The sequence below is a fragment of the Oreochromis niloticus genome, linkage group LG7 (genome assembly GCF_001858045.2).
Source record: "Oreochromis niloticus isolate F11D_XX linkage group LG7, O_niloticus_UMD_NMBU, whole genome shotgun sequence".
Classification (NCBI taxonomy): Eukaryota; Metazoa; Chordata; class Actinopteri; order Cichliformes; family Cichlidae; genus Oreochromis; species Oreochromis niloticus.
In genome coordinates this window covers 19834956-19861949 of record NC_031972.2, presented here as the reverse complement: position 1 = coordinate 19861949, position 26994 = coordinate 19834956, and the positions used below count along the sequence as shown (strand labels likewise).

General features: G+C 37.9%; 1 protein-coding gene across 3 annotated transcripts in view; it reads right to left on the bottom strand.

Annotated features, from left to right (window-relative positions):
- astn2 (astrotactin 2) overlaps positions 1 to 26994 on the bottom strand; it is a 292012-nt gene that overhangs the window by 139296 nt on the left and 125722 nt on the right. For 2 of the 3 annotated variants that reach the window (XM_025909010.1, XM_005459486.3), the window contains exons 5-6: positions 6923 to 7030; positions 4065 to 4211 (exon numbers count right to left, since the gene is read on the bottom strand). In XM_025909010.1, coding sequence (XP_025764795.1) covers positions 4065 to 4211; positions 6923 to 7030 — 255 coding nt within the window. The remainder of the gene's footprint in view (positions 1 to 4064; positions 4212 to 6922; positions 7031 to 26994) is intronic. The other variant, XM_003454979.4, reaches the window with a different exon arrangement.

Genomic DNA, 26994 nt, shown 5'->3' with positions numbered 1-26994 from the left:
TGCTAACAGAAGCTGTTCTGCAGCCTTCTTTGAGTCCTGTAAAGAAATCCCACTTGGGGAGTAGGAGCATTGTTCACTTAGCTCTGCATATTATGATTCAAATGCAGAAGAATGGGGAGAAAAAGAAAGCATTGTATATCAGTGTCAATGCAGTAGTCAAAATAATGACAGGAATAATGAATGGGTGCAACAAAAAATCACACTGACTTATTGACACATATAATTTTGTGTTATTTTTCGTTAATAAGTTGTTTGTGCCGTGCTCTATTGTATACTGCTGTATTATTTCAATTATCTACACAATGTCATGTTTTTGATAATTGAGTTACATGACTGGGTATCTAATTGATAAGATTATTTGACAGACAGTCATATTTAAAATATGACTATTTTTGACTGCAAGCATAATTAAGGTATTTACACCATGACTCTAAAGTGAATGTCAGGTAACAGAAAAGCAACACTGGAGAAATTAGAGGAAGAATATAAAAACATCAGAATATGTCCCACTACTAGTTGATTTTGAGCTGCGTATCCCACAACGTTGGCCAAATGATCTGAGTCTTCTTAATCTGCTGCTCCAGTTTTCCTTTCTTGTTACCTGCCTGTAAATAACCTTCTGCTCTCTCTCTATCTATCTCATTTTTTTCCATTAGGCTCCCATTAGCTGTAGCCTTAGTGATTATTATAAATGCTTTGTAGTTGTTTTTGTTTACCTTCTACTGTCATGGCAACTGGCTGCTCACATTCAGTTTATTCATCATGCTAATGGCTGATATCACCACCTGACTATTCACCTGCATCGTACCAGCATATATTAGATATAGAGCAACTCGTGTCCTTTGTGTCAACTTATAAAGTATATAAGCAGAAAGAAGAAACAGAGCATTTCTTCTGTCTGCTTGTACTTTTCCTGAAGTGACTTATAGTTATGTGTTGCTTGCCAGTTGGAATTGTTTTGTTTGTTTATCTCTTGGATTTGTTTGTTTGCTCTGACTGCCTGCCTGCTGCCGACTGTATGCATGCCAGACTACAGGGTTAAGCTGCCTTTTACCACATCTGCTCTGCCTCAGGTGTCTGCTTTTCTGTGTCCGAGTTCCAGTACACACAGTTTGTTTGCAGGGGAAAAACAAAGCTAGAATCCTAAAACCCTTATCTTAACTCCTTCGAGGTGTACAGTTTATGTTCACCCTGCAGTAAACAAACATGCAGTATGGAATACACAACATGATTTTCCTCGTCCAATATCTTATTCTGTAGTGGGGCTTAAATGCAGTAGTGAGTGTCGCACTACAGCAAAGCTCATGGGCTCGGCGAAATTAAAATACACGAGTGCTGGTTTATCATGAATGTCTATGATTATTTCATTAAATTCCAAATATGATTTTTGATACCTCGCAGGCTGATCATTAGGCCAAAGGAGAGCTTCAGGGGCATCCAAAAATTTGAGATAATTATTGCGTATAACTTGATATTCCTCACTACTAGTGGCAGTAGGAGGTCAAAAGGTTACTAAAATGAGTCAATAATCATTCTCCATATTAAATTTGAAAGCGTCCTCGCTGCCAGTGGTAGAGATTTACACTACACTATGTGTGTTATGGAGAGGGAGAAAAAGACAACATTATAGACACTCAAAATAACCATGATTATTTTGTAATACAATTTTTGAGTAATTGCCCCACAAAGCTCAAAAGTAAGTGGACAAACTTCATTGTTTTTAATACTTTGATGAAAATCCTCGAGTCAATGACAGGCGGAAGTTCCTATGCTGTGCCAAGTCTTTATTGCGGCCACCTTTTGTTGCTGTCTGTATATAGATATGGCTACCTTACATTTTGTCAGCAGTAACAAACCAGCATCTTGTTGTAAGCGCTCTGAAACATCGAGGCATCTTTACACGTTGACAATTATTTGCCTCTTTCCTTGAGTACTTTTCACTTGGCTAGACCTTACTGTGGCTCTTTTCTTAACTTACAATCATCCACTTTTGTCTGCTGTGGTGCACACCTCTCTGTCTTTATTTTGCGTTTTCAGCCAAATGATGATCACGGATGTCTCTTTGGACCTCATGTTTAGAATTAAAGTGAGAAGTAAGCAAATGTACGTTCAACACTAATAGAGCTTTTATCTGCTTAATTTGACATGAAATAAGAGGAAGCAGCTTTTGTTCATTAGGCAATTACCCAACTACTTTAGAATCTGAAAATAGGGCCCTATGAATAAAAATAGCTCATTTCTAAACAAAGTTAATGTGATAATTTTGTTAATCACTTTAAATGAAAACTGATAGTCTACACGCTAATCACATCTTGATTCTTTCACTTCATATCCACTGTGGTGGTATACAGGGGAAAAAAACAAACTGTGTCAGTGTCAAAATACTCTAACGGTATGTTTATCTTACTGTAGATATCCAATAGTTACAGAATATATATTTTATGTACGCCTCCGTTTTCATGAAGTGTCCACGGGCACACAAATTCTGAGAGCGTGGGTGGACAAGAAATGAGACCTCAATGGCAGAAATGCCTTTTTGACTGATATGTGAAATCTTTCAGAGATGTAGCAATCATTAGTTAAATTGCCTCAGCTCTTCACTCGCTCTTACTTCACTTAGCTCCTTGTACATATTCGATTTTTTCTCTCTCCTCCTGCTAAGGTTTGTTTTGCGGTATCGTGTCAACACACGGACCCAATTTACAATTAGCTCATTGTCAACAAGGAATTTTAAACAGATTAAATAATACTCTAAGCTGTTGCCTGGGTCTGTTGCTTACAAACTCCATTTTTGTGCATTTAAACTTCTTTTGTCAACAAAAAATGTTTTTGTGTCTCCATGTGAGCATATGAATTGACAGGAAACGGTATCAACTCCTTATTGACAGAGAAGTTCTTTATATTCGATTTCACTGACTATTTATTTCGTTTTTATTTTTTTGGCAAGCATACTTTCAGTCTGTGAAGCCAGCTTCTAATATGGCACTAGCAGAAATATATCTTGGAGTTCTTATGTAACATTAGATGAATATGCATTGTTTGTATCAGGCTAACTGAAAAGATAAAAACAATAGGTTCATATTTTAATCTACAGCATGCAGTCACATGAAAAAGGGGCTAAACACTAAAAGCTCAGTTCAAAAACAAAGAATAACAATAGCCATAGTGTGTGCACAATGCTCTTCATCACTTTAATGGCTTTAAATGTCACTCAGTTTTTTGTGGTGATAATAAATCTTTTTTTTTTTTCCATTGCGAGCTTTCAGTGCGTGGGCTTTATTGTTCTGATTTTTGTTCATTTTTCGGTTCTAGAACATGATTTTCTTTTTTGTTGGATGAATGTTCATCTTTTGTACCTTATCAGTCGTGCAAAGGGGGCACTGAAACTGAAAGGCATTGAAATTGAAAACCACAAATCACGGTTGAGGGGGTGGAGAGTTTAATGCAGGCCATGTGAAAACAGAAACGGAGAATGTTGAGCTAGCCCCGGTCCATTAGCTGTTCCTCCTAACAACAAAGACTAGACTAATGACATAATACGTTTCAGTGCTCAACAACAACATGTAACTCGACAGTTATCTCTACAGTACGCTGCTTGACTGACAACTGTAACCAGTTATTGTTGGAAACAAACAAAACAATAAGATACTGTACTATGTGGGATAATGGCTATTATGATAACATGCTCCACAAATCTACCATATCGCTTGTATTAGATGTTTTCAAACTCTGCTGCTTGGGCTAGATAACCACACTGCATCTTAGTAACATTTTGATGGGTTTAATGTAAGTATAATAAATCCTTGCATCTTCATCTCCATGTTTGATTTTAGTATTTGTGGGTTTCCAGTCAGCAAACAGATCTGTGTAAATTGGACCCAGGAGTTCTGTGAGCTGTCAGATCTACTAAGGTTTTCATATCATATCATGTAATTTGAATCAAAATGAAAGAGTGCATAAAAACAGTGAAGTGTAGTGAAGTCAGTTTCTAGCAAAAGTAAACACTTTTTGATGCTTTACTCGTTAAATGTTCTGCCAAGGTCTAATAAATGCGTTGCACTTACCATCCGCAACAAAATGCTCTGGCACATGGAGGGTGACCTTAACAGTGAGGGGGCAGGAATCCTGCGTAGCATAGACAATGGCAATGACACATGTGCTGATAGTAATCAGTGTCAAGGTGACCTTATTTAGAGGACTGTGTGGATGGCCTGAAGGGAGAGAAAGAGAAAAAAGTAAAGGTAGACAGTTTAACAGTGGCCCTTTTGTTTTTATTAGAGTCTTAAACAGGTGACAGGACCATAATACACACAGCCACACAAACGTTTAACAAAATCATCTCATTTTGCACTGTCCTTTGCTCAAAAGCCCTCCTCAAAGCCTTGAGAATGCAATTAATTGTACTGCTGATTTATGAATCCAACCCTGTTTCGAGTTTGGCCTGTGTAGAGATGACTTGGGTTACCACTGCTTCTGCACACCCCAGAATCATTTGCCAGTATGATATATGATCTTATTGCTACTGACAGGGTTATAGATTGGTTGTTTTGGTTGCCCTTTGGCTCTGTCAGGGCTCCTATTTCCAAGCTAAGGTATAGGAAATGAAATTAGCTGCTTAACCTCTGTCTACAGATATTTATCATGGGAGAGAAGTTGGCATGTTAAACGGAAGCTTACTGGGATGTGTGTAGGACAAGGTGATGATGGAGTAGCTTTGGAAACACTGCTCTAATGCGTTGAACAAGCTGAAAATGCACTCTGGTACTTTCTTAAACCAGTCACAAGAAAACATAATATTTCAGGATCTGCAGGCTTCAGAAATGTGTGAATAGCTTCTAGGAAGGGAGCTTCCCAGTGTGTAATCCTGCACTCTGCAGGTTTGTTGCAAAAGTCAATAGAAATGGTACAGCTGCTCATGGAAGTCTGTTCTCTGCAGTAGAACTCATCAAACTGTTTTGTTCAAATAAATAAATAAATACATTTGTTTATATATTTATTCATTTCAATGCCCAATAGCTTCCACAATGGGAATCGACTAATGCTCTGTGTGCTAGTTAGAGGTATGTTACTACATCATTTAGTACCACTGAAAAACACAGCCGTGCACAATTGTTCTGTGAATGCCAATTTCAGTTTTCCCCGTATAACGTTTGACTGATCACATTCGCAGTGTTCAAATGGTCAAACAGACTGAAATACAACAAAGCGATATCATAGAAAAGAAAGTTTCACCAGTATTCCCCTGTGGAAAGGCACTTTAATCTTGACAGAAGCTCGGAGGTAGTGAAATGCAGCTCAAGGCCAAACAAGGAGACAAAGTTAGGGTAATGGATTGACCCACACTGACTTGCACGTCTTACTCACTGTGATGGCTTTGTGAAGGGACAGAAACAATGGTTGTCTACAGAAATAGTGGCTGAGCAGCTAATGTCAGTGGGGTGTGGGTGGTGTCACTGGGCTTGTGAAGGGTTCCCTCAATTACTATAAAAGCTTACTGAGTAGACAAAAGCATGTGCACTCACGATGGCAAACACTTACATTACGGTCACAAACCAAACACCCTTTCTGTGCTCAAACACACGCATAAAGTCACATGTGAATTTGAACTGAATGCACAAATACAAGGTGTGCACTAAACTCTTTATGTTTACTCTCATTCGCCTCCCTCTGTCCATCATCTAATGAAAGAGCTACCTTTTTATACAGGCTGTAACTTTAACACAGGTCATGGCCATGGATTTTATTTTCCTCCAAGCTGTAAGGCCACAAAGACTTGATAATAAAATCTGTCAGACAAAGGTGTCAGTTACAGTAAAGACGCCTGTTCTAGGTCATTTACACTCACAGGCAATTAACCATTTTCAGAACAGTTGTGGTTAATTGCATGTTCACACTGGACCATTCTGTGTTTAAATGTATGTAACCAGGAAATGTAATGGTAGGAAATGAAGTGACAGAAGGCTACAGAGCCAATTACAGGGCTAGGTTCACAGTTATTTCACAATTCTTGTCCTTCATTCCAAAAAACACTGCAATTATCTAAGACCATATGCACATGCTTGATATCTGAATTTAAAAAAAAAATCTACCCAGCTGCTGTCTCCAATGTACAGAAAAATAGAGACATTTAATTGGAGAATCTACTTTTAGATGAATTATATATCTGCAGTGTCTATAGAGTTAAGAAGTTTTGTTTGTTTTCAAATCTTACATTTCCTCTCTTTTATACTTCTAATAGAAATCGCAATTGGAAAAGCAACTAAATTGCTTTTCTAATTGCTTTTAGATCCTATTCCCACACCAGAGGGCTTACAACCATATTAATAAGATTATAAAGTGGTGTGTGATTTATCGTCCTCTTGACCTAGTGTTGTTTAGGTGAACTGCAGACATAGGGTTTAAAAACATTAAGATTTTCATAATTTTTGTCAGCTACTTTATAGATATACACAGACTATGTAATTCATATACACACAAATCCAAACTCTTCACTATTACATATCACTATGGGAGAAGAAGTTGAAAATCATGCTTGCCATTCAAGTTATTTGACTCAGCTTAGGTCATCACAGAGCTCCCACTGACATCAGCTCCTATGTCTGCTCTGAATGTCATTGAGCTGTGCTGTGGAACAGCACTCTCAACCCCACTGGGAACGTACATGACCCCTTCCTACTTCCAGCTATGCTGACAATTCCGGAAATGACTAGCCTCATTTGACTCAGCTTTAATGTTCTCTCCCATCATTCCCTCTTATATTCAAATGGGATAAGGCTGGCATTCATTTGTTTTTGTATTATACTCCCTTTTGACTTTAATGCCTTCTCAGCAGCGCGCAGTGGCTAAGAGGGTCTCCTGCGGAGTAAGTTAATGTGTAAAAAATGTACGACATTTATTACAATACACCTGAGTTTCTTCTCACCTTTGCTGCGCCTTCGTCCTCTGTGCTGTTCTGTATAAAACTTCATTTGGTTGTCATCTTCAGGCTCTGATCCCGATTCCCCTTGAGGACCAAACACACCTCCAGCTGCTGGTGGTGAAATGTTAAGACAAACAAAGGCAAAAATAAATCTAATTAGAATCATAATTCAGTTGTTTTTATTTTCAGATATAGAAAATGTAATGCAGTCGAAGTACAAGCAGTTATTCACCCTTTGGGTGTTGTGTATATAGAGCAGGACATAATATATTTTTACAATATGGACACAATAGTACACAGATTTTTAACCAATCAAATTTCCACTTCTTACCACCTTTGCTGCCACTCGTGGTTTGATCTGTTGGTGAGTTGTCAAGTGTTAAAAAGTCTTTGGAGCTCAATTTTCTAATCATATTAGGTAAAGTCACCGGAGTGTGTGCATATTTGCATGTCTGACTCTGAGTTAGAGTGACAGCAAGAGCAGGGCTGTGAGTTAAGAGGCTTTGTTTATTACTGCTTTGGCACTGCAACATCAAAACACACACACACACACACACACACACACACACACACACGTACACACAGTGATAACTGTCAGGGATTTGCAAAGTGTAAAACCACTGAAGGATAACAAACTACAGTCTCGAACCAGATTAAAAAATGTCCAGTAGACGGTTTATGTTAAATATCTTTATTATTGTACCACGCACATTCTTTCATGTATCATTTAGGTTTAGTCATAAAAATGATCTTATGGTAATAAGATCCAGATTTCCTCATGGTTATACATATGTTTTGCTTGTATTACCCAGAGGATCACAGTGATTACACTTCCTAATCTCCTGGAGTGGAAAAAGAATAAAGGCCAGAGTGAAAATCAATGCTTGTGATGGCCATAAATACACATCTAAGAAAAAATGTTTCACTCGATGACTACGAGTTAAAACAAAGACAAAGAATAAAATTTGGATGAGTGCATTATGTCAATACACTTATTTTTATGATACACGAGGACAGCTGATAATGACACAATGACACAAGCATTTACTTTTCTGCAAGAGACAAAAGCTTTATCCCCACAGGAATATGACTTCTAAGCCATTTTCAAGCCTTCGTAATTGTTTCATTCCTGGTATATCATTAAGAAAATGCAGTGCAATGTGGATGAAGGGGGTACTTAGAGTAAAATAATTCTTGGCCAGCATTTGGTGACAAATTGATCATTTTGCATAAATCAACTCAAATGACAGCTCGCTTGTACATCTCTTACAAAAGTGACCGCAAAATATATATACAAAATTAATTGGATTCATTCCAGTCACAATTTAAGTGTCAGTGTATAAAGTACAAAAGCTTGGTTATTCTGAAAAATGGATGGATAAGGAAATTGATCAGGGGCTCGGATGCTCTCAATTTAGGGATGTCACATTGTGTGAAGAGTAGGTTGGAGGACGGTCTTTTTTTCAAAGTGTAAAGTAAAAGCAAAAATAAGTAAGATAATAAACTAACAATATTATGAAGATATGGTGAACTCTTCATAGTCAAAAACAGAATAGAGACCACCCACCACAGGCAAATAAAGAGAAAAAATAGGTGCAGGAGCAAGTCATAAGAAAGTATACAGATCTAACACTTTTTATCATCTTGAAATCTGGTGGTTTTTTTATAGATGTCATTAAGTCCTTATTACAATGAGGTAGAGAAAAAAAAATCCTTTCTTCCTTGTTCATTGGACACAGAATTTCAAGGCAAGTGCTGAGCAACGTCAGGTGAAATAGACTCCTTCATTCACTTCATTAACATTATGTTACAGCTCATGAACATTTTCGTGCATCATAAAAGATTTTAGACATGATTAAAAGGTCTATCAAGTCTGTGTAGAAAGCATATACTGAAAGCTGTAATCATTCTTTTGGTCTCATGCACTTAAACAGGTCTAGAGTTGAGTTGGAATTCAAGTAGAAGTCTGGTGCTGTTTGGAGAGTGAAGCCAGGGCAATGTGCTGTAAAATTGGTTCTGGATTTATGCATAGTCTTAGAACATGCCCAAAAAGATGGTAGAGGAAGAAAAGACAGGGAGTATACAGTATTGCAGGTAGGTCTTTTCTGTTACATCTAATGAGGAACAAGTGTAATTTATTGAAAAGTAGTAACGCATACCGTCTCTATGAAATATTTATGCGCATTTAAAACCTGTGTATGTCTATAAAATCCTGGGTCTTAGGTTAAAGCAAGTCAAATTTTAATATATAATCTCTTCTGTTAGTGCATTTATTAAATGCATGAATCTTTTTGCCCACTACACTAATTATATTTTAATATGACTTGGTTTCCATTTGAAATTTATTGGAGATGCAAATAAAAGATTAGAGACCTTGTTCCAGTGATAAAGGAGAATCTTTAAAGATGTGTCCCAGTCACAACCAAATTTTAGAAATGCATCTGACTCATGACTAGAAATGTTGATGTGTCAGTGCGGTGGGTGTAATGCCTTCAAAGGTAAGTTTTAACACAGTGATGTCCTGTTTAATAGTACTAAATTCATTAACTAATCAAACACTGGCGTTACTTGCGCAAGTTCTTCAATCTAAATGCGTTGTAGGCTCAAGTCGTAAAGTACAAGTTTCTACAGTAGAACCATTGTCACCATGTTTTTTTCTACCATATTTAAGTATATCAACTTACCACAAGTCATAGTCTTTGAAGAAATGAGGATAATGTATGGACTGAATGCATTATAAAAACAGGTGCAGAATAATTAATTCTGCCCCTCTACTTATCTTTGTCCTATCCACCCTCACAATTTTAAGGTGAGTGTTTTTTTTTTTTTCTTTTTCCACGTGGAGTTCAATGTATGCTATGAAAAGACCGTCTTGAGGTAATATGCTGAGCATGGCAGGACAGCGGCTTCCTGCCCTGCTTTGCTTAAATCATTGCTGCTTTTTATAGGTGGTACCATAATGTCCCATCTTCAAGCTCTCTGGGGTCATAAAATGCGTGCCTTCTTGGTTGAATGGCTAAAAAGGGCAATATATATTAGAAAGGTGAAGAAAGTGCTGGCCTTTCAGAAGATACGGAAAACATTCCCGGTTATTGTTTTTTTTCTCCTTTCCTATCAGAACATAGCCTAGGCTCTGCAATGCCCTATACCGTTATTGCTATGAAAGCTGCTTTGGCACTTTGTCATTTATGTCCCATTAAATGAGTCACTCAGTGAAGGCAAACAGGGTCAAAAATGTCTCAGTGTCCTTTAGTTAGAAAGAAAGTTCAGATTATGTAAAGGTGCTTCAGGTCTCCACTAATCTCCTGCTGTTCCCATCTCAACTTTGAATGCCACTTGAAATAATCACTAGAAGAATGAATGAGCTTCCTGCAGTTTTCAGATTTAATTTGGACCTTTTTCCCTTTGAAAAAAGGGAAAAAGTGCTTCTTCATAAAAATATCAATTGTCTCACACTGTGAAAGCTATCAAACTGACTGCTTGATTAATAATGGACCCCTTACAGAACCAGTTTGCACCATACTGGTTCAGAATCTTTACTTGTAATTTCTGTCAGATTGGGATGGGACTTGGAGTTTCAAATTATCCTCTATTAGTGTTCCCTATATGGGATCTTACTTAGCAATGTTCATTAATGGCAAAAAAAGATTAGGACTGCAATTTCACTGTTATTCATGTGAGGTTTATACAATTTGTGAAACTGGGAGAAATACACACAACTGTGATGAAAAACAGATAGAAAGAAGTAAAATCAGTGGATAAAAGGAAATACTGGTTATAAAGGGACTGTCACTAAAATGTAAATGAATTATCAAGAGACAGGGATTTTCACACTGCATTAGCAGCTCAGTGAACATCAAAATGAATTTCAAGTTTAATAACTGCACAGTCACAACTCTCTGAACTCTCTTTGTTTGGTATTATAAAGTGGTCAGATAGTGCTTTCATTTATTGCTCTTTTTTCCTGACCCTTTGTGAAGTATAATTCCTTTGCACCTTTTGTCTGCTATCAGTAGGATTTTAAAAGAAAGCTGAGTAGGTTCTGTTTGCCCGTCAAAACCTTTCTTCATTATATCATAAATACAAACTGTTAAGAGGTTCAGACATGCATAAATTTTATTGAGCTTAGTATTTAAAGTGAAATATCAAATTTTCCCTCAGTTAATATGGATTTTCATGGTTTAAACTGAAATAGCTATTCATACTATTAAGGATGCAGTGACATTGCACTGATCACACAAAGGTGTGCTGACAGGCAAAGTACATGTGCAATCCAAATGACAGTTGAATAGTGCTTCCAGGCTAAGGCACAGATTTGATAAATAACACACACAACAATATGTCTGAAACAAGGTGCAAAAGTCTTTGAAAATCTGGCCCTTGGCATTTTCTATTTCACTGCTTCTCCTCCTTTTCCACTACATTTTTTCTTGTGTCAGTTCATTTTTTTCTGTTTTGATCTTGCTTTTTTCTCCCTCAGCTGTAATGCTTTCAAAATCAAGTCCCATAAAAACGTCAGCACCCAGCCCACTGTAACTAAAATCCAGCATGACTGTACAACAAATTTCAATTACTCGGGCAGACCAATCTCACTTTTACCACCCATTTCACAGTCCCCAAGTCCATTACATAATTTCCGACGCCTCTCTTTGTCACATCCTCAGTTGGCATGATCTGCTTTCCCTCCATCTGTTTTGCTATAAAAAAAAAAAGAGCATACAAATAGCACACTAATTTTACTCTCAACAAGACATTTTTTTGGCCAATTTTTTATGTATTAAGGTCAAGTTTAAAAAGTTTTATTGTCACAGGCACAGTAAAACTAAACACAGGAATTTCCACTGAAATTATTGGACAATTAAATTACTATTTTAGCAGTTACCCTTCACAGAAAGCTCATAAAAATTTTAAATTATAAATATTCTAATAAAAAAGAAACAATAAATGTCCAAGAAATTTACAAAAGCACAAGTAATATATGTGCAAACGAAGAAATTAGTTAAAGACTTGTGCCAGATATAACTGAATTGTACCTGTGCCTTGTGCAAGTTTACAAACAGATCTTTGCAAATTAGTGCCATCCATCTACTTATCCATTCATCCATCTGATTGTCTGTCTGTCTGTCCCTCGTTCAATGGTTTATGTGGGTTTGAGTTTGAGCAGACAAGCCCACATTTCCCTGACCTGGGCCACCTTTCTAGTCTGGGGGTTCACCGAGTCATTCCCAAGCCAGCCAAGAGATATAATCGCTCCAGTGAGTCCTGGGTCGCAGGGCCTCCTACGAATAGGACCAACAACCACACCAAGGAGTTGTCTAGGAGGCAATGTCTTAGCTCATTATCCTATCTCTCAGGGAGATCCCAGTCACCCTTTGAAGGAAACTCATTTCCGTCACTTGTATCTGTGACCATCTGTCATTTTGTTGGTCACTACCTAGAGCTCATGACCACCACTGAGGGTAAGACGTAAATAGACCAGCAAGTCGACAGCTTCGCTTTTATGCTCAGTTCTCTCTTTCCCATCACAGATTGTTACAGTGTCCACATCACTGATAACACCACCCCAACCAATTTGTCAGTCTCATGACCCACTCTCCCCTCACTCATCAACAAGACCCCAAGGTACTTAAGCTTCTCCACTTGGGATAGTAACTCATCCCAGACTCCACTCTGTTTACAGCTGAGAATCATGGTCTCAGACTTGGAGATGCTGATTCTCATTCTTATTCTCATTTCTCACCAAATCATCTGCAAAAACGCAAAGATAAAATTCTATACCTAGATATTCTGTACATAAAAACTATAAACAGAATTGGTGACAAAGGGCAGTCCTGCCAGAGTTCAACACCCACCATGAGTGAGTATGACTTACTGCCGCAATGAACCAAACTAATGTTACAGTTCTACAGGAACCAAATGGCCCATAACATCTGGCCAGACACCCCATACTTCAAAGCACCTTCCACAGAATAACCTGAGGGACATGGATTGCATGCCTTATCCAAGTATACAAAACAGAGATAGACTGGTTGTGCAAAGTCCCACATAACCTCAAATATCATTGAGAAGATGAAGAGCTGGTCCAGTGTTCAACAACCAGGACAAAAACTCCCTACTGAATCTGAGGTTAAACTAATGGTTGAACTTTCCTCTCCAGTACCCTGCCATAGAGATTCCCAGAATGGCTGAGGAATGTGATCCCCTAGTCCCCACCCTCCAATCCCCTTAACCCTTAAACAGGGAAACCACAACCATAATTGCCTATCCAGAGACACCGCACCAGTGTCCATGCTATGTTGCAGCAATGTGTCAGTCAGGACAGCCAGAACCTTAAGCAATTTTCATGCAGTCCAGGGGCCTTGACACTGAGCATGTGTTTACTATATCAGTGACATGACCCCCAGGGCGAGGCAAGTCGTCACCCTTATCCTTGTTCCATGGTGTCACTAAACTCCTAAGTTTTTGCATTAGCCACTGCCAGAGCTAAACAACATTTGGGCTGCCGGTACTTCTCAGCGTTTCAAGAGTCCCACAGGTTCGTAAAGGGAGCCTGAGAGTTCTCTTCACCTCTGGTGTCCACCATCTGGTTATAGAAATACATGCATCACAGGTAACAACAACCTTGGGTACACCAGGTCTATCCAGCATCTTTGCCTGCCACTTTACCCAACTCAGCACCAGGTGGTGATCAGTTCACAGCTCGGCACCTCTCTTATCAATGTTTCCTGGGCTTGCTCCTGCACACCCGCAAGCCATCCACTCATCTAAGTCTATGTATTTAGAGTCAGCTGTGCACTTTTGTGCTAGGTCCTGAATCATTCTGCTGGATCATTGTTTACTGTGCTTCTGTGTCCGCCTTAGTGTCTTGTTCAAGGACTCAGTGTGAAAACTACCTGCTTTACCACATGGAACTCTCAGTTCACAGCCAGATAAGATTAGTCATGTCAACACAAACACCTGCTCCTCGCTGGTAAATTGCTCTGTCTTGATTCTCACCTGCCTTCCCACTCTCCATCGCAAAAACCCACGTTCAATAGGATTTCAGCCTGCTTTGAATTTGACTTGTGCTGTTTCAATCCGCTTTTTTAGTCTGGAAAATTCTCATCCATGACAGAAACACCCTTCGACAATGGTATGAGTTTTCACATTGCATAGTTTATACACTAGAGGGCATTCTGCAGGTCCCTTCTTGGTAACATGTGTTTGGAATGCCAGAAACAGAAATATCAGCTGATCCAAGCTGGGCCAGGGCTGAGGTTAAATGAGTAATCCACAACTTGTTGTGACAAAAAAACAAGATTATTTTTAAACTGTACTGTCATATAATTTTAGCAAAGACTCGGCCATAACGTCACATGACAAATGTTGGGAAGGCTGTTTATATTTTATATGCCTAAAAGTCAGATTTTTAAATCACCAAATATCAGTATCAAACATTCATTTTCCCTTTTTTTTCAAGACTTTGAAAGAATACAATACTTTCTTTTTTAAAGTATTATTCATTATCGTTTCTTCACAAAGACACACACACATATACATATATATATATATATCCTTAGGTAAGTGTGTAGGAAATTTAATAAAAATGTGTGAGATTAAGACAGTTGAAACAGTGATTTGTTTTTTCATTAAGATGTTAATTTATACATGATAATAAGAAAAATATATTCCTGGCAGAGAAAGTTTACATAAAAAGGTCACACGGAGAATAAAAATAAGACAAATGAAGAAAAGAAAGAAACAGTAGCCATAAACAAAACAATTGTGAGAGAAAAAGAAAGTTAGGTACCACATTTATACGCTGAAGTGAGGTGATTTGGTGTTCAGAAGGTTTAAAGGGAAAAGGGAGAATAAGGGAGACAGTGTGATTAGCAAAGAACACACCCACATGTGCGCGCGCGTGGTTTTATGGAGAACAGACAGTCCTGGAGTGAGAATGATTAGCGAGATGAGCAGATACTGGAAAGCAGGGAGGTGAGGTGATGAGTTCAATCTGAACAGTAAAAGCTAATAATCTTCTTCATGGGACGATGGCACATCACACCCTGGAAGAATGCTACGATACACTAAACAATACAAGAGAATAAAAGACTTCCACACTAGCAAAATAGTGACACATTTCTACTTCTGAAAATGAAAGTGAAAGATTAAGCAAGCAGCAAGACTGAACTAAACTGCATTACTCCTGACATAACCAGTATTCTTTACTTACAAACTTTTTTTCTGTCTAGACAGTGTCCTTTGTATTTGGTTAACCTTTGGCACAAGCACCTGTCAAAGAAAACTATTCTTTCAATTTGCAATAATAAACTTTTTGAGGGAATGGTATTTCGGACCTCTCCACCCTACAGTGCATTTGAGAAAAGTCTCAAGTAGGACAACACATAACAAAGACACCTAACCCCACACAAAACTGCACCAAACAACCATACCAGAAAACCTCCCCAACCTTCCATGTGACTGGGACGTCTCAGAGGGAGGACCTCAAAGACCACCAAATGACCACAGTGAAACCCCCATGCATCCAGTGAGACAAAATACCCATTAAGGGGACCATAAAAACCCAATTAGAATAACAAGACCTACAGTACATTAATTTAGATCTTCAACTGGTAGTTATAATAGCTACTTAATTAATAAAAGAGTCTATACGGTTATGTCAAAAAAATATACAGCTGCGTCAAAAGTAGAAGAAGACCATCATTTTAATGTACCAGGATTGTGGGTGGAGTCTGACTTTCTAGAGTGCTTGAACTAATAGTGGATGGAAGCAATGAAACTTTTATCATGAGAAGACAACCGAGCCTAAATGCTAGGCAAATACCCAGATGTACTACACTAGGGGTTGGCAACCTTTATTATCAAAGAGCTATTACTGAGGAATGTTTCAGAAAAGAAAAAATAAAACTGCATGCAGCTGAAAAAACAAATAAAATGATACAAAAACCCCATTTGATTATTATAATGTTGGTGATATAGCTGATTAAGTTTAAATTAACATATCAGCATTACTAATAGGTGGAAATAATTAAAAACCACATGTGACTACTCAGCAGGGGACTATTTATGATTATTTGACACTTCGACTTTGCGTTTTCATTGCAATAATACAATGTGTTGCTGTAATTATGAATAATAGAAGTAAAATAATAAACTTAGATTTTTTTTCCAGAGAAAATGGAACTATTATGGAATGAAATGGAAGCAAGGAAAACATATCTATTAAGTCTACAAGCAGTTCAAGCATACTTGTAAGCCACCAGTGTTGGTGGCGAAAGGAATAAAATGTGTGCATGTACTTTTAAAATGTCTAGTAGAGAGACTCAGAATTAGAAGAAAGATCCATGCTGGCCGCTGAGGTTCGACAAAATGAAAAGTGACATTTTTTTTAAAATACTGGAACAGCTAGGAGAAGTCATTTTGGCTCTGTCCTGCGACAACAGCACCTTAATGAAGCAAAGTTTTTTTATTTTCATCTAATTTTCCTAGTTTAAATTAAGATTTGACAAAACAAGTATTTGAGATTAATTTTTAGCGATTTTATCACGTTATTATTTCATTACAGGTACACATTAGAATAACCTAATAAACAAAGGGTACAGCAAATAACATAACAGTTAACACATCTAAAAACTAGAGTTAAGGATGTTCAGATTTTCACTGGGAGTGACCAGAATGCACAAGATTAGAAATAAATATATTAGAAGGACAGCGCAAGTTGAGTAGTTTGGAGAAAAAGTTAGGGAGGCAAGGTTGAAATGGTTTGAACTCATGCAGATGAGGGTTAGTGTGGGTATATCGGACAAAGGTTATTGGATATGGAGGTGCCAGGGAGGAGGAAAACAGGAAGATCACAGAGAAGATTTATGTGTGCAGAGAGTTGTTGTGACAGATGAGGATGCTGTCAATAGGGTGAGATGGACAAAGATGATTTGTTGTTGCAAACCCGAAAGGGAGCTTCCCAAACGAAGAGGAAGAATAGATACTGGGTCTGTCTGCTCATAAACTACAAGAAAGCTATGACAGTGTAAAGAAAGCTAAAGAGAACAGTGTATGGAATCTAACTCATTAGTTGAGTAGCCAAACAATGACTTTAAAATATTCTTCCACTTGACAAATGTTCGTCAACATAAATGCATGTACCTGCTCTATATGTTTGCAGGGTAGATTTAAAATGTAATAACAGTATACTATATCACGTGGCAATCCTAACTGACAATATTTAAAAGGTTAAGTGTTGCTTTTCTAGAATACCATTATACAGACACGGATCAATAAAGACAGTCCTTCACTCTTTCAATGTGAGGGAGCACCAGTTGTGAGAGAAGTGACCTTTAATAGGTCAGGGTACACTTGTCAGTGTTAGTTTAAAAGGAAAAGAAAAAAAGGGGAAGAAGTGAGAGGGGAATAAATAGATGTCAGCACTGTAGCTGATTTGCATTAGCTAGGATGAATGGTGACAGGTGTGTAAACAAATACTCTAATTTATACTTTGCAATTGTATGATGCATTTGGCTTCAGTTAGATTCCTGTGACTTTGGTAGCAAGACAAATTGACTTGACTTACTGCTTATGTGTGTACTGTAAGGTATACACTGCACTTTTCTGTAGGTGGATATTGATGCTCTGTGCACAAGAAGTGTGCCTGTGAGTAAGTTGAGCTGACAGAAGAACCAGTCAACACATGGCTCAACAACTGGCAATCACATTAAGACACAGCTGTATTCAGCAGTTAGACTTTGCAAGACCAGCAAACTAAATATTTTCAGCTCAAACTCAATATAAACTGACATCCACATTCATACAAAAGGGAAAGTATGTAAATCTGCCATTTATAATGCAAAAGGCAAAAGCAGATGTAAGAAGTTGCAGTCATTTGATTTAGTTTCACAAGAAAAGACTAAAAGAAACATGTATGTAAGAGGAAAAAAACGTTATAGTTTATAGCAGTTATAGAAATCCCTTGCAAGTTTGATATAGGTTACATTCACTTAAAAAACTGACTGTTCTTCATTGTTCAAGGATCAGGAAGAAAGGCCTGAGGTGTTCCATCCAGCTACACAGCACCAAGCAAAAGAGATTCAGTTATATAAATTAGAAAATCAGAGAGATAGGAGGGAATCCAGATGGTACAATCTATGATTTAAGCTGTTTGGTTTTGGTCCCAGTCTGTCTATTTTTAAGGAGAAACTGTATGTTGGTAAAGGATGCCCACAGGTAAAGTGATGGTGCGATGATGCTTCTCTCATTCATTTTTCTTGTATCTGTCATTCTCCCACTGTTCTGTTAGCACATTCAAAATATTCCCAATCAATACTGCTCCACTCTGCTGCTGCTGGTGGTTGTACCTCTAAGAACTGAAAAACACACACACACACACACAATCCAATTACACACACAAAAAAAAACCCAGGCCTGCTGATAAGTTATTACAGAGGGCATTGCATTATAAGTGCCACTGACACATTTTACAGCCTAAATTTATGAGTTGCTACCTGATAAAATGGAGAGAAAGGACTTGAAAGGGTGGGAGGCTTAACAATGTACCACTTGGCTCTTGCACACAAACGGTTCAGTGTTTGTGCACTCATCTCTATATTTTTTTTAATTGTATCTAACCAGCATCAAGAGCATACCAGCCAATTTAAAGCTAATAAACAAACGGTAATTTGTAAGGAGACCAGTCAGGGAATTTAGAGGTGTTATTATGGAAAAGGTGAGATGGGATTTGAGCTGGGGCTATGGGCTGGGTAATTTTAGATGAAGGCCCTTGGCAGCTTGCTGTATTGTGATTCCTCATCTGTTACCAGCAACACAGTGCAGAGCACAGCCATTAAGGTTAAAACATTATTGGCTTGCCACTGTAGCTATCCTAGGATACCTCTTGTTGTTTTTATAATCATCCTTGATAGAATTAACACTTTTATAATAAGTTAAAACTTAGCATACAGCTGATCCAGAATCCAGTGCTCTTAGTTGGTAACCTGGATATAAAGCACATCAATGGTGGTGGTGGCTGTTGGGGGGGTATCTTGACAGTTTTATACTTCCATAAGGTAAGGGCAATTTTATTCAGATTTTTTTAATTAGAAATTGAAAACATATGACATTTCCTTTAGGTAAAAATATTCATGCAAACTTCCATGAAAGTGCTCATTTAGCAGCAAAATAGCCCCAAAAGTCCCCAAACTGCTGGAATAATGCTGAGATCGGAACGCTCACTCTGTTTCCTTGGAAGTAAAAATACAAGGAAAATATAAAGAAAGGAGGGGTGGCTCAAGACATATGCACAGTATTTTATATGTTTGTGATTTTGCTGATCTCTTCAAGCAATTTAGCTACTTTAGTTATATTTAGTTATGTAAAAAAAAACAACAACAAAAAATCTTCCTTTGTGACTCACAATAAGTTAAATTACAGGTCAGAGTAATGCATCTTCAATAATTTCATGATGTGGCCTGTTGACATACCGATTTAAAGCAAATCTAAAATAAGCAGGTGAGTAAGAAGGTAAGTGCTGATTAGAGGTGGGAAGTAACAAAGTTACTGATATGAAACAAAGTTACTGATTTGTAACAAATTCTACTTATGTAGAGTAACAAATACTTGTTACTCTACATAAGTAGAATTTTCAGATATTTGTACTTTAGTATTTATTTTTCTGTCAACTTTGAATTTAATTGCACACATTTTAAGACAAATATCTCCACTTTCTACTCCTGATATTTTGAAAATAGGCTTGTTACTTTAGGTTTAATGCATGTGAATTGAGTTATTTTTTTCATGTCACTGTGCACCTCAAACTGGTTTGAAAGTAAATGAGTGGAACAATAACAATAACAATCATACTGGTGTATCCATCATTGGTGCTTATCACACAGAGCAAACTGAAATAGGCAAAAAATATAATTTATGCATCATTTATAGTACTACACTCAGGGCTTAATGATCCGGAACTGTGGCCAGTGTTTGGTTGGTTGCAACACTTTCATCTAAGAAGCAACAGAAGAGGAATGAGCAAAAAGGAAGTAGCATTTTTAAAGTGGCAGGTGATTTCAAATGTAGCATTTCTAACTACTCAACAAATCACAGACACACAAACTGTTTCTGTGCAGTTTGTCATACAGTGTTTCAGCTAGCTAGAGGTACACGGTTGCTTTACTTCCCAGGGAGAGAAAAGAATGAGTGATAACCACTCAGGGATGTAGGAAACAGATGACAGGAGAGGAAAAAGAGAGATTATTTTTAGACAGTCATTTTAGAATAGAAATTTAGAGCTGACTGTGGTGAAGTTAACAGTGATGTTGATCACCGTATGTGGACTGGTGGTGGATGGCTGTGGTGTTCAAGGTCAATGTTAGGTTCCATAAAAGGGAGCAGACAATTACATTTCAGCTAACAGTTACATTACATTCACTCACTGAATTCTACCTACATACTAGCTTTATGGTGTCTGTGGGTTGGAAATCAGCCATGGTAGCTCATGTAAAAGTAGCTTATATCTTATTGAATTAAGTTGGCTAAATCCACAAAGAGAAATGAATCTCAGTGAGGCAGCAGCAAAGGTCATCTGCAGTTTCTACATGAAGCTCATACTGAAGCTTCAAATCACAACCAGAGAAATTATTATTTTTTTTTTAGAAATGACTGATTTTTTTAAAGTGACTCTTTTCCCCACATTACTCCACTACAGTGGTCCCTCGCTATAACGCGGTTCACCTTTTGCAGCCTCGCTGTTTTTTGTGTGCAATTTTGCATGGTTTTTTTTTTTTGGTTTGTTTTGGTTTTTTTATACAGCGCATTGTGTTCTGCGTCCTGATTGGCTGTAGACCATTGTCAATCAATCTCGTGCCGCGTCTCCTGTACAGTACAGAGTGCGTTCAGCTTGTCAAATTTACCCAAATCTTCGATCGCTAGCAGTGTGACTCTGAAGTGCTGTACTGTATGTTTGTACGTTTTCTCCAACAAACACAAAAATGTCAATGAAACGTTTTGCACCATCAAAGGCAACCGCGGGTGCCTTTGGTTTCATTCTATAATACTGGACTTATTTTTCTACAAAGGTTTGAACTTTGAGAGTGTTTAAACATGAGAGAAAAGTGTAAAAATGTTCATGCCTCTCTGAGAAAAGTGTATAAAGTGTGTAGTGAGGGGTTTCACAGCCTTAAAACATCTATAATAATTGTAAAATTTGTAAAATTGTAAAATTGTAAAAATTGTGGGTGGCTGTAGCTCAGGTGGCAGAGCAGGTCAGCCACTAATCAGAAGGTCGGTGGTTCGATCCCAGGCTGCATCCTGGCTGCATGCCAAATATCCTTGGGCAAGATACTAACCCCATGTTTGCCTACTGGTGGTGGTCAGAGGGCCCGGTGGCGCCTGTGTACGGCAGCCTCGCCTCTGTCAGTGCGCCCCAGGGCAGCTGTGGCTACAATGTAGCTTGCTATCGCCAGTGTGTGAATGTGTGTGTGACTGGGTGAATGACTGAATGTAGTGTAAAGCGCTTTGGGGTCCTATGGACTAGAAAAGCGCTATACAAATGCAGGCCATTTAAAAAATAAAGTTGGCTACTTCGCGGATTTCACCTATCGCAGGTTATTTTTAGAACGTAACTCCCGCAATAAACGAGGGACCGCTGTACAACAAACCCGTCAAATCACACTTGACCCTTGACTATTAATTTTCCTGGGTAGGTGTGGAGGCAAAGTCACCCATGTAGGCAAAAGCAAACAGAAGTACTTTTCCTCATATTATTTTAAATTCCATTTGTTTTTCTCTGCTTCCGTTCCGTTAAACAGATGTTTGAGCTGTGTGAATTAATTAGAATTAGAATTTTGAAATAAAGCCTATTGATATGACAGCGGCGGTTCTGTTGGCATTGCACAAAAAATAGCTCCTAGAAGAGTTGTTACTATTACACCAAGTCCATTTCAGAACTGGTGCTTTTTCACTTTCACTTGAGTAAAGAAGTCGACTCAGAGTATTTTTTCACACAAGTATCAGAACTTCAACTTGAGTGCAGAATGTCTTATACTATTGCCACCTCTGCCTGTGGTTTCAAAACCTATGATATCCATTTGTGTAATTTTATTTGGTTCTCCACCTTCATTTAAACAAGACAGAGCAAGTTACTTTCACAGTCAGCAATAGAAAGCTACTGGTCAATTGAGCATGGCGGTTTTTGTTACTACTTTTTATGCATGTGAGGTTTATTTTTTGTGGAGTCTATAAATTATACATAACCTTGATTTGCTAAAGAATATGAACAAAGTCTCTTACGTGTTTTTTCTTTTCTCTCAACAATAAAATACCAGCATAGATAATAAAAAAATGCTCACATCCAAAAACAACCTGCAACCTGAATATTGATGCTGCTGCTGTAGGCAACATCAAAGAATATCCCCAGACTCTTTGATTCAAACTATCAAAGACTGGTTAGTACTAAGTAGTGGTACTGACAGATTATAGCAAAAGGTGGGCTATGAAAACAATACTTTAGAATTTGCTATGAGTAAACTTAACAGCTTGATCTTTGGCTGCCTTTATTTGGTTAGAAAATGGATTTGAAAATAGACAGGGGCAGCAGTAAATATATGAGCAGCATTTCAGGACCTACATCACACCCACAATCGCAAGGGCACATTCCTTAAAGAGAAAGGTCGCTCAGGTTATCGCTTCAGCTCAGGTTTGACCTTGTTTTCTAGTTAACCACCCAGGCAGCCACCAGTAAACGTGGATAAACACATTCAGAACAATATACACAGTCAAATCAGTGATCTTCAACGGATCATTCAGTAACGATATCAATTAACACTTTGCTAAATAAACTCTTAAAATTGCTTCTAAACTGAATGAAACTGTTGTACTCTCCACTGAACTTTATGTTTCTAATGAATACAGCAAAGTACAACAGACTTTCACTACGAGCATTTATTTTTAGGCATTAAACCGAATTACTAAAATTAACCCATTAAACCAGCATCTAACAGCAAAGTCAAGAGACATTCAGCTTAACAAATATCATTAGTTTCTCTTCATGGTAAGTAACTCTGAAGCTTAAAACAAGGCAGTAAGGCATCTGAACCAAGTTAGGGCCTGTTGTAAACAGCAGAAAAAACAAAGAGAGGGTCTTTGCTGATCATCAACTATAAGTCTGAACTTCATTTAATATATCATCTTACCCCAGCAAAGATATTTTGTAGCAAACTTCTAAAATTTCTAAAATAACTCTCTTTTTCTAATTACTTTGATGATTCTGATCAATATATTGGACATTAATCTGAAATAATATTCTACATTTGCACAGCTCTTTAAAAAAGGACCCGAAAAGCTTACTAATAACTTTTCAGAAACAATGAAGGACATAAAAAATATCTGAAAACTTAATGAGACTTAAAAGTACTAATTTTTTAATAGACAGTGTTTAAATGACCACCTACAGTATGAATAGAGGATTACTTAGAGAAAAAGGAACTTGGTCAGTTGTGTTGACAGAAAATTGTGTGATATAGGTTGTCTCTCACTGGGTCTTTCACACAGAAAACACAGAGTGTTTTGACTTGGCAGTAGATCAGCTGTATGGTGTGCTGTAGAGAAATCCTAGGGGCTGCACACCCACAGCTGTAATCACTGTGTTTTGTCTGCACTGAAGATTGAAGACTACTGAAAGTGGAGCTGAGCACAGAATGAACTCGAGAACCATGGAACACAAACTCTCTCTGTCTTTCTCCCTATCACACACACACACACACACACACACACACGCACACACGCACGCACGCGACAGCACAGAACTACTTTCATGTGCTACTTCAAAGCATCAATTAAACAGAAGAAAACCTAGATAATAACCATAAGGTTATCCTCTTCGTAATGAGCCAAAGTATTCGTTGTGACACATCAAAACACCACACCGCTTCTAGCCAGCACACGGAAATGCATTAACACCACAGTGGGGAATAGAATGCGCCGCGGTGCATGCAAATAAGGGAGGAAGTTTTTAAGGACAAATCTTAATATTTGACGAAACCACAATGCGTTGTGACTTCAAAATGTTTTCGGAATGCTGTCTACATCAGAGCAATGAAGTTTACATACACCAGTTCTAGTTCTTACAAACAAAAGTGTCACCCTGTAGACCTACATACAGGCTTTGAAAAGAGTACTAAGGAATGTCTGAGATGCTATTCTCATATATATATTTCTTGAAATAAAGATGGCTTGTGCCTTTTTTTGTTGTTGGTTTGTCTATTTTTGATATTTTGAGCACTACAGCACAAGTGTCCACTAGTTCCATCACGTTCAAGAGAAGGCTTCAAACCTGGTGAGCTGTCTGTTAAAGCAATATAGTTCACCTGTCTCTTTATACCTTTGGAAGAATTTTTCCTTTGGTAGGTTTGCCCTTCAATTAATTGGGGCAAAGGTCCTTTTGAAGAGGTGCCTAGATGACTTCACCAAATGGTGGCACAACACTGGTAAAAAACAAACAAACAAACAGCTCAGTGTCTATCAGTCTGTCTGGAGACACCAAGTATCTCCAGAGCGACTCCTTTCCAAGCTACTGAAAAAAGAGCATGCGTGGTTAGCATGTCTGCTCTTCCTTATAGACCTGCTATGTACATAATGTCTTGTATTCAGAGAGAGATGCATGAAGAGGAACGTGCAATATATATCAAGGGTTTGTTTATGTATAAATGGGCTCTGTTATCAGACTGGCTTCCAAAATGGAGCGTGGCTTTCCATGTGTCACCTTGTGTTGCTGTGCGTTATTCGCAACTGCCGCGATTCATTAAACGTGTCTGCGTAAGACATCTGACTCTGTTCATTCTGCATGAGTTGACCCGGTCACACAAGGTTTCCTTCACAATACACACCAGAAGTCTCTCTTTGGAGGGAAGGGCAGCAGCTCGCAGCACTTCAATTCCAGGTCATTAGATCCAGTGTTCGTAAAGCATATCCAGCATGTCTTAGTAGTACAATGGCTAGTGCATGCAATAAATTTTCTCAGGTGAAAAAAGAGATCATTTGGGTGTATCAGATAATTAACCTTTCTTCATAGCAACACTTCTCCAAACTCAGAAGTCTTAATAGCTTGCACAATGCAAGCATTGAGGTCATTGTGTGTAATACTATTGCTGACTTGTATCTGTGTGAAACATGGAGAAGAAAACAGGAGTTTGGCAAAGATGCTCTTAGACAGATTTAAAGTACAAGATAGATCAATGTACTATCTGCAATAGGCTCCACTTACCATATAACATTCTAAAAAAAAAGACGGTTTAGATAGCTGCAAGCTAAACACGTTTTGCTCATCATAATTTTCTGCCATCACCACAAGAGCAAGTAACATTTAAATTAAAGAGAAGTGAAAAAAAAACTTATCCACATCAAAGTTTTGGATGCAATTACATTTGTCTGAAATCTGACTAAAATGATGATGGTTTGAGCAATCAAAGTGCAGTTTGCATCATATAACTGTTTTCATTGTGCAGAACTGTATTCTTTTTTCTTGATATTAGTTATTATTATCTGTAATACATTTCTATTAACGGAAGTAGCGATGACTGTGTAACAGGAAAATTTATGCATGAAAAAAAAAAAAATCTAAGGCCAGGTATGAGATGGTGCTACAAGAAACTAGGCCAATATGTGCTGACAGGGAAGCAAGAAATGTTGCCACAAAGCACAATTTCAATATGCAGACTTGTGGATGCCAGGAGAAGAGTAGATGAACAGCTGCAGGGTTTAGCTGAGCTGACACAACTGCTACTGTAGTTTTCCACACATTCACTTACAGTTTTTTTGTAATATTAATCTGAAGCAAGTTAACCAGAGGACTTTGATTAGTCAGCTATAGCCATATTCACCGGACAATCCTGCACTCGTGCAACTCGTGTGCCCACAACACTTCGTATTTGGTCTTGTTCCAACCCCAATACAGATTCAGGCAAAAATCTACAATTCACCCTAATGACTGACCATTAGTGGCATGCTTTCCCCTCCATCTCTCAGGTTCCAGTAAAAAATGTGTGCAATTGCTGGAAATTGTTGTGTGTGCTGCTGGATGTTGATGCCCCATGCATCATATTCTTACAGTACCTACTGTTTTTCCTCCCACTCAGACACTGAGGACAAGAGCTTTCCTATTCTGCAGACTCGTCAGCTGCCTGTGTTCTCCCTATTAGCATTTTAACTTCCTGATTCTCATGTTACAAATCATCAGTATGGTATAGAAACTGACTATAATGACTGCAGTATCTTATCTAACAGTTCGGGGGGGGGGGCAACAAAAAACCCCCAGTGAAATCGTGTGCTCTTTTTTTTGTGTAGTGACACAGGGCTCAGGCTCCGGGCTCCAAATATATCTTAAGGATAAAATGAGCCTATAGTCCATAAATTTAAAATGCTTTTGGACATATGATTATTCTGACTTGGGAGTGTGCCTCAATGTTTCTTTTAAGAATTGCAGTGATACACAAATCCCTTCAAGTAAAAAACAAAGCAAAAAAATACTTTTTTGTCTTTATTGTAACCACCCATATTTCGTGGCAGATAACAATCAACCTGTGTGGTCATGTCATTTATGTCAGTGACATTATTTCCACAAGCTCAGTTTAACCAGCTCTTGTCACTTCTCATCAACTATACTTGGGCTGTATCGTGCTCTACCTGTCTGTCCCACTTAGTTAGATTTGCATATGGATTCTTGTATTGTTGCGAGAGATACACCCCAGTGTTCATGTTCATGTTCCACTGCCAAACGTATTAATAGGTGATAATAAAGAAGAAAATAAAGTATGTGTGTGTGAGAAGGCATATGCAAATACACACTGTAGAAAAGAGAATTAATAAAAATTCTAAATATTCCAAGTACAAATAAAAAGTTCTACCAAGCTAAGAAATAGAAAATAGAAAAGCATCTGTCAACCCGCAATCTACTTTCCTTGGTGCTTCTCATTAAATCCGATGTAATTAATTAATTTCCCTTACGCAGCATTAACCAATAGGTATGACCAATAACTTTTCCCCTTTAACTGCTCATAGTAAGTGCTTCTCCTATTATCATGTTTGCAATAGTG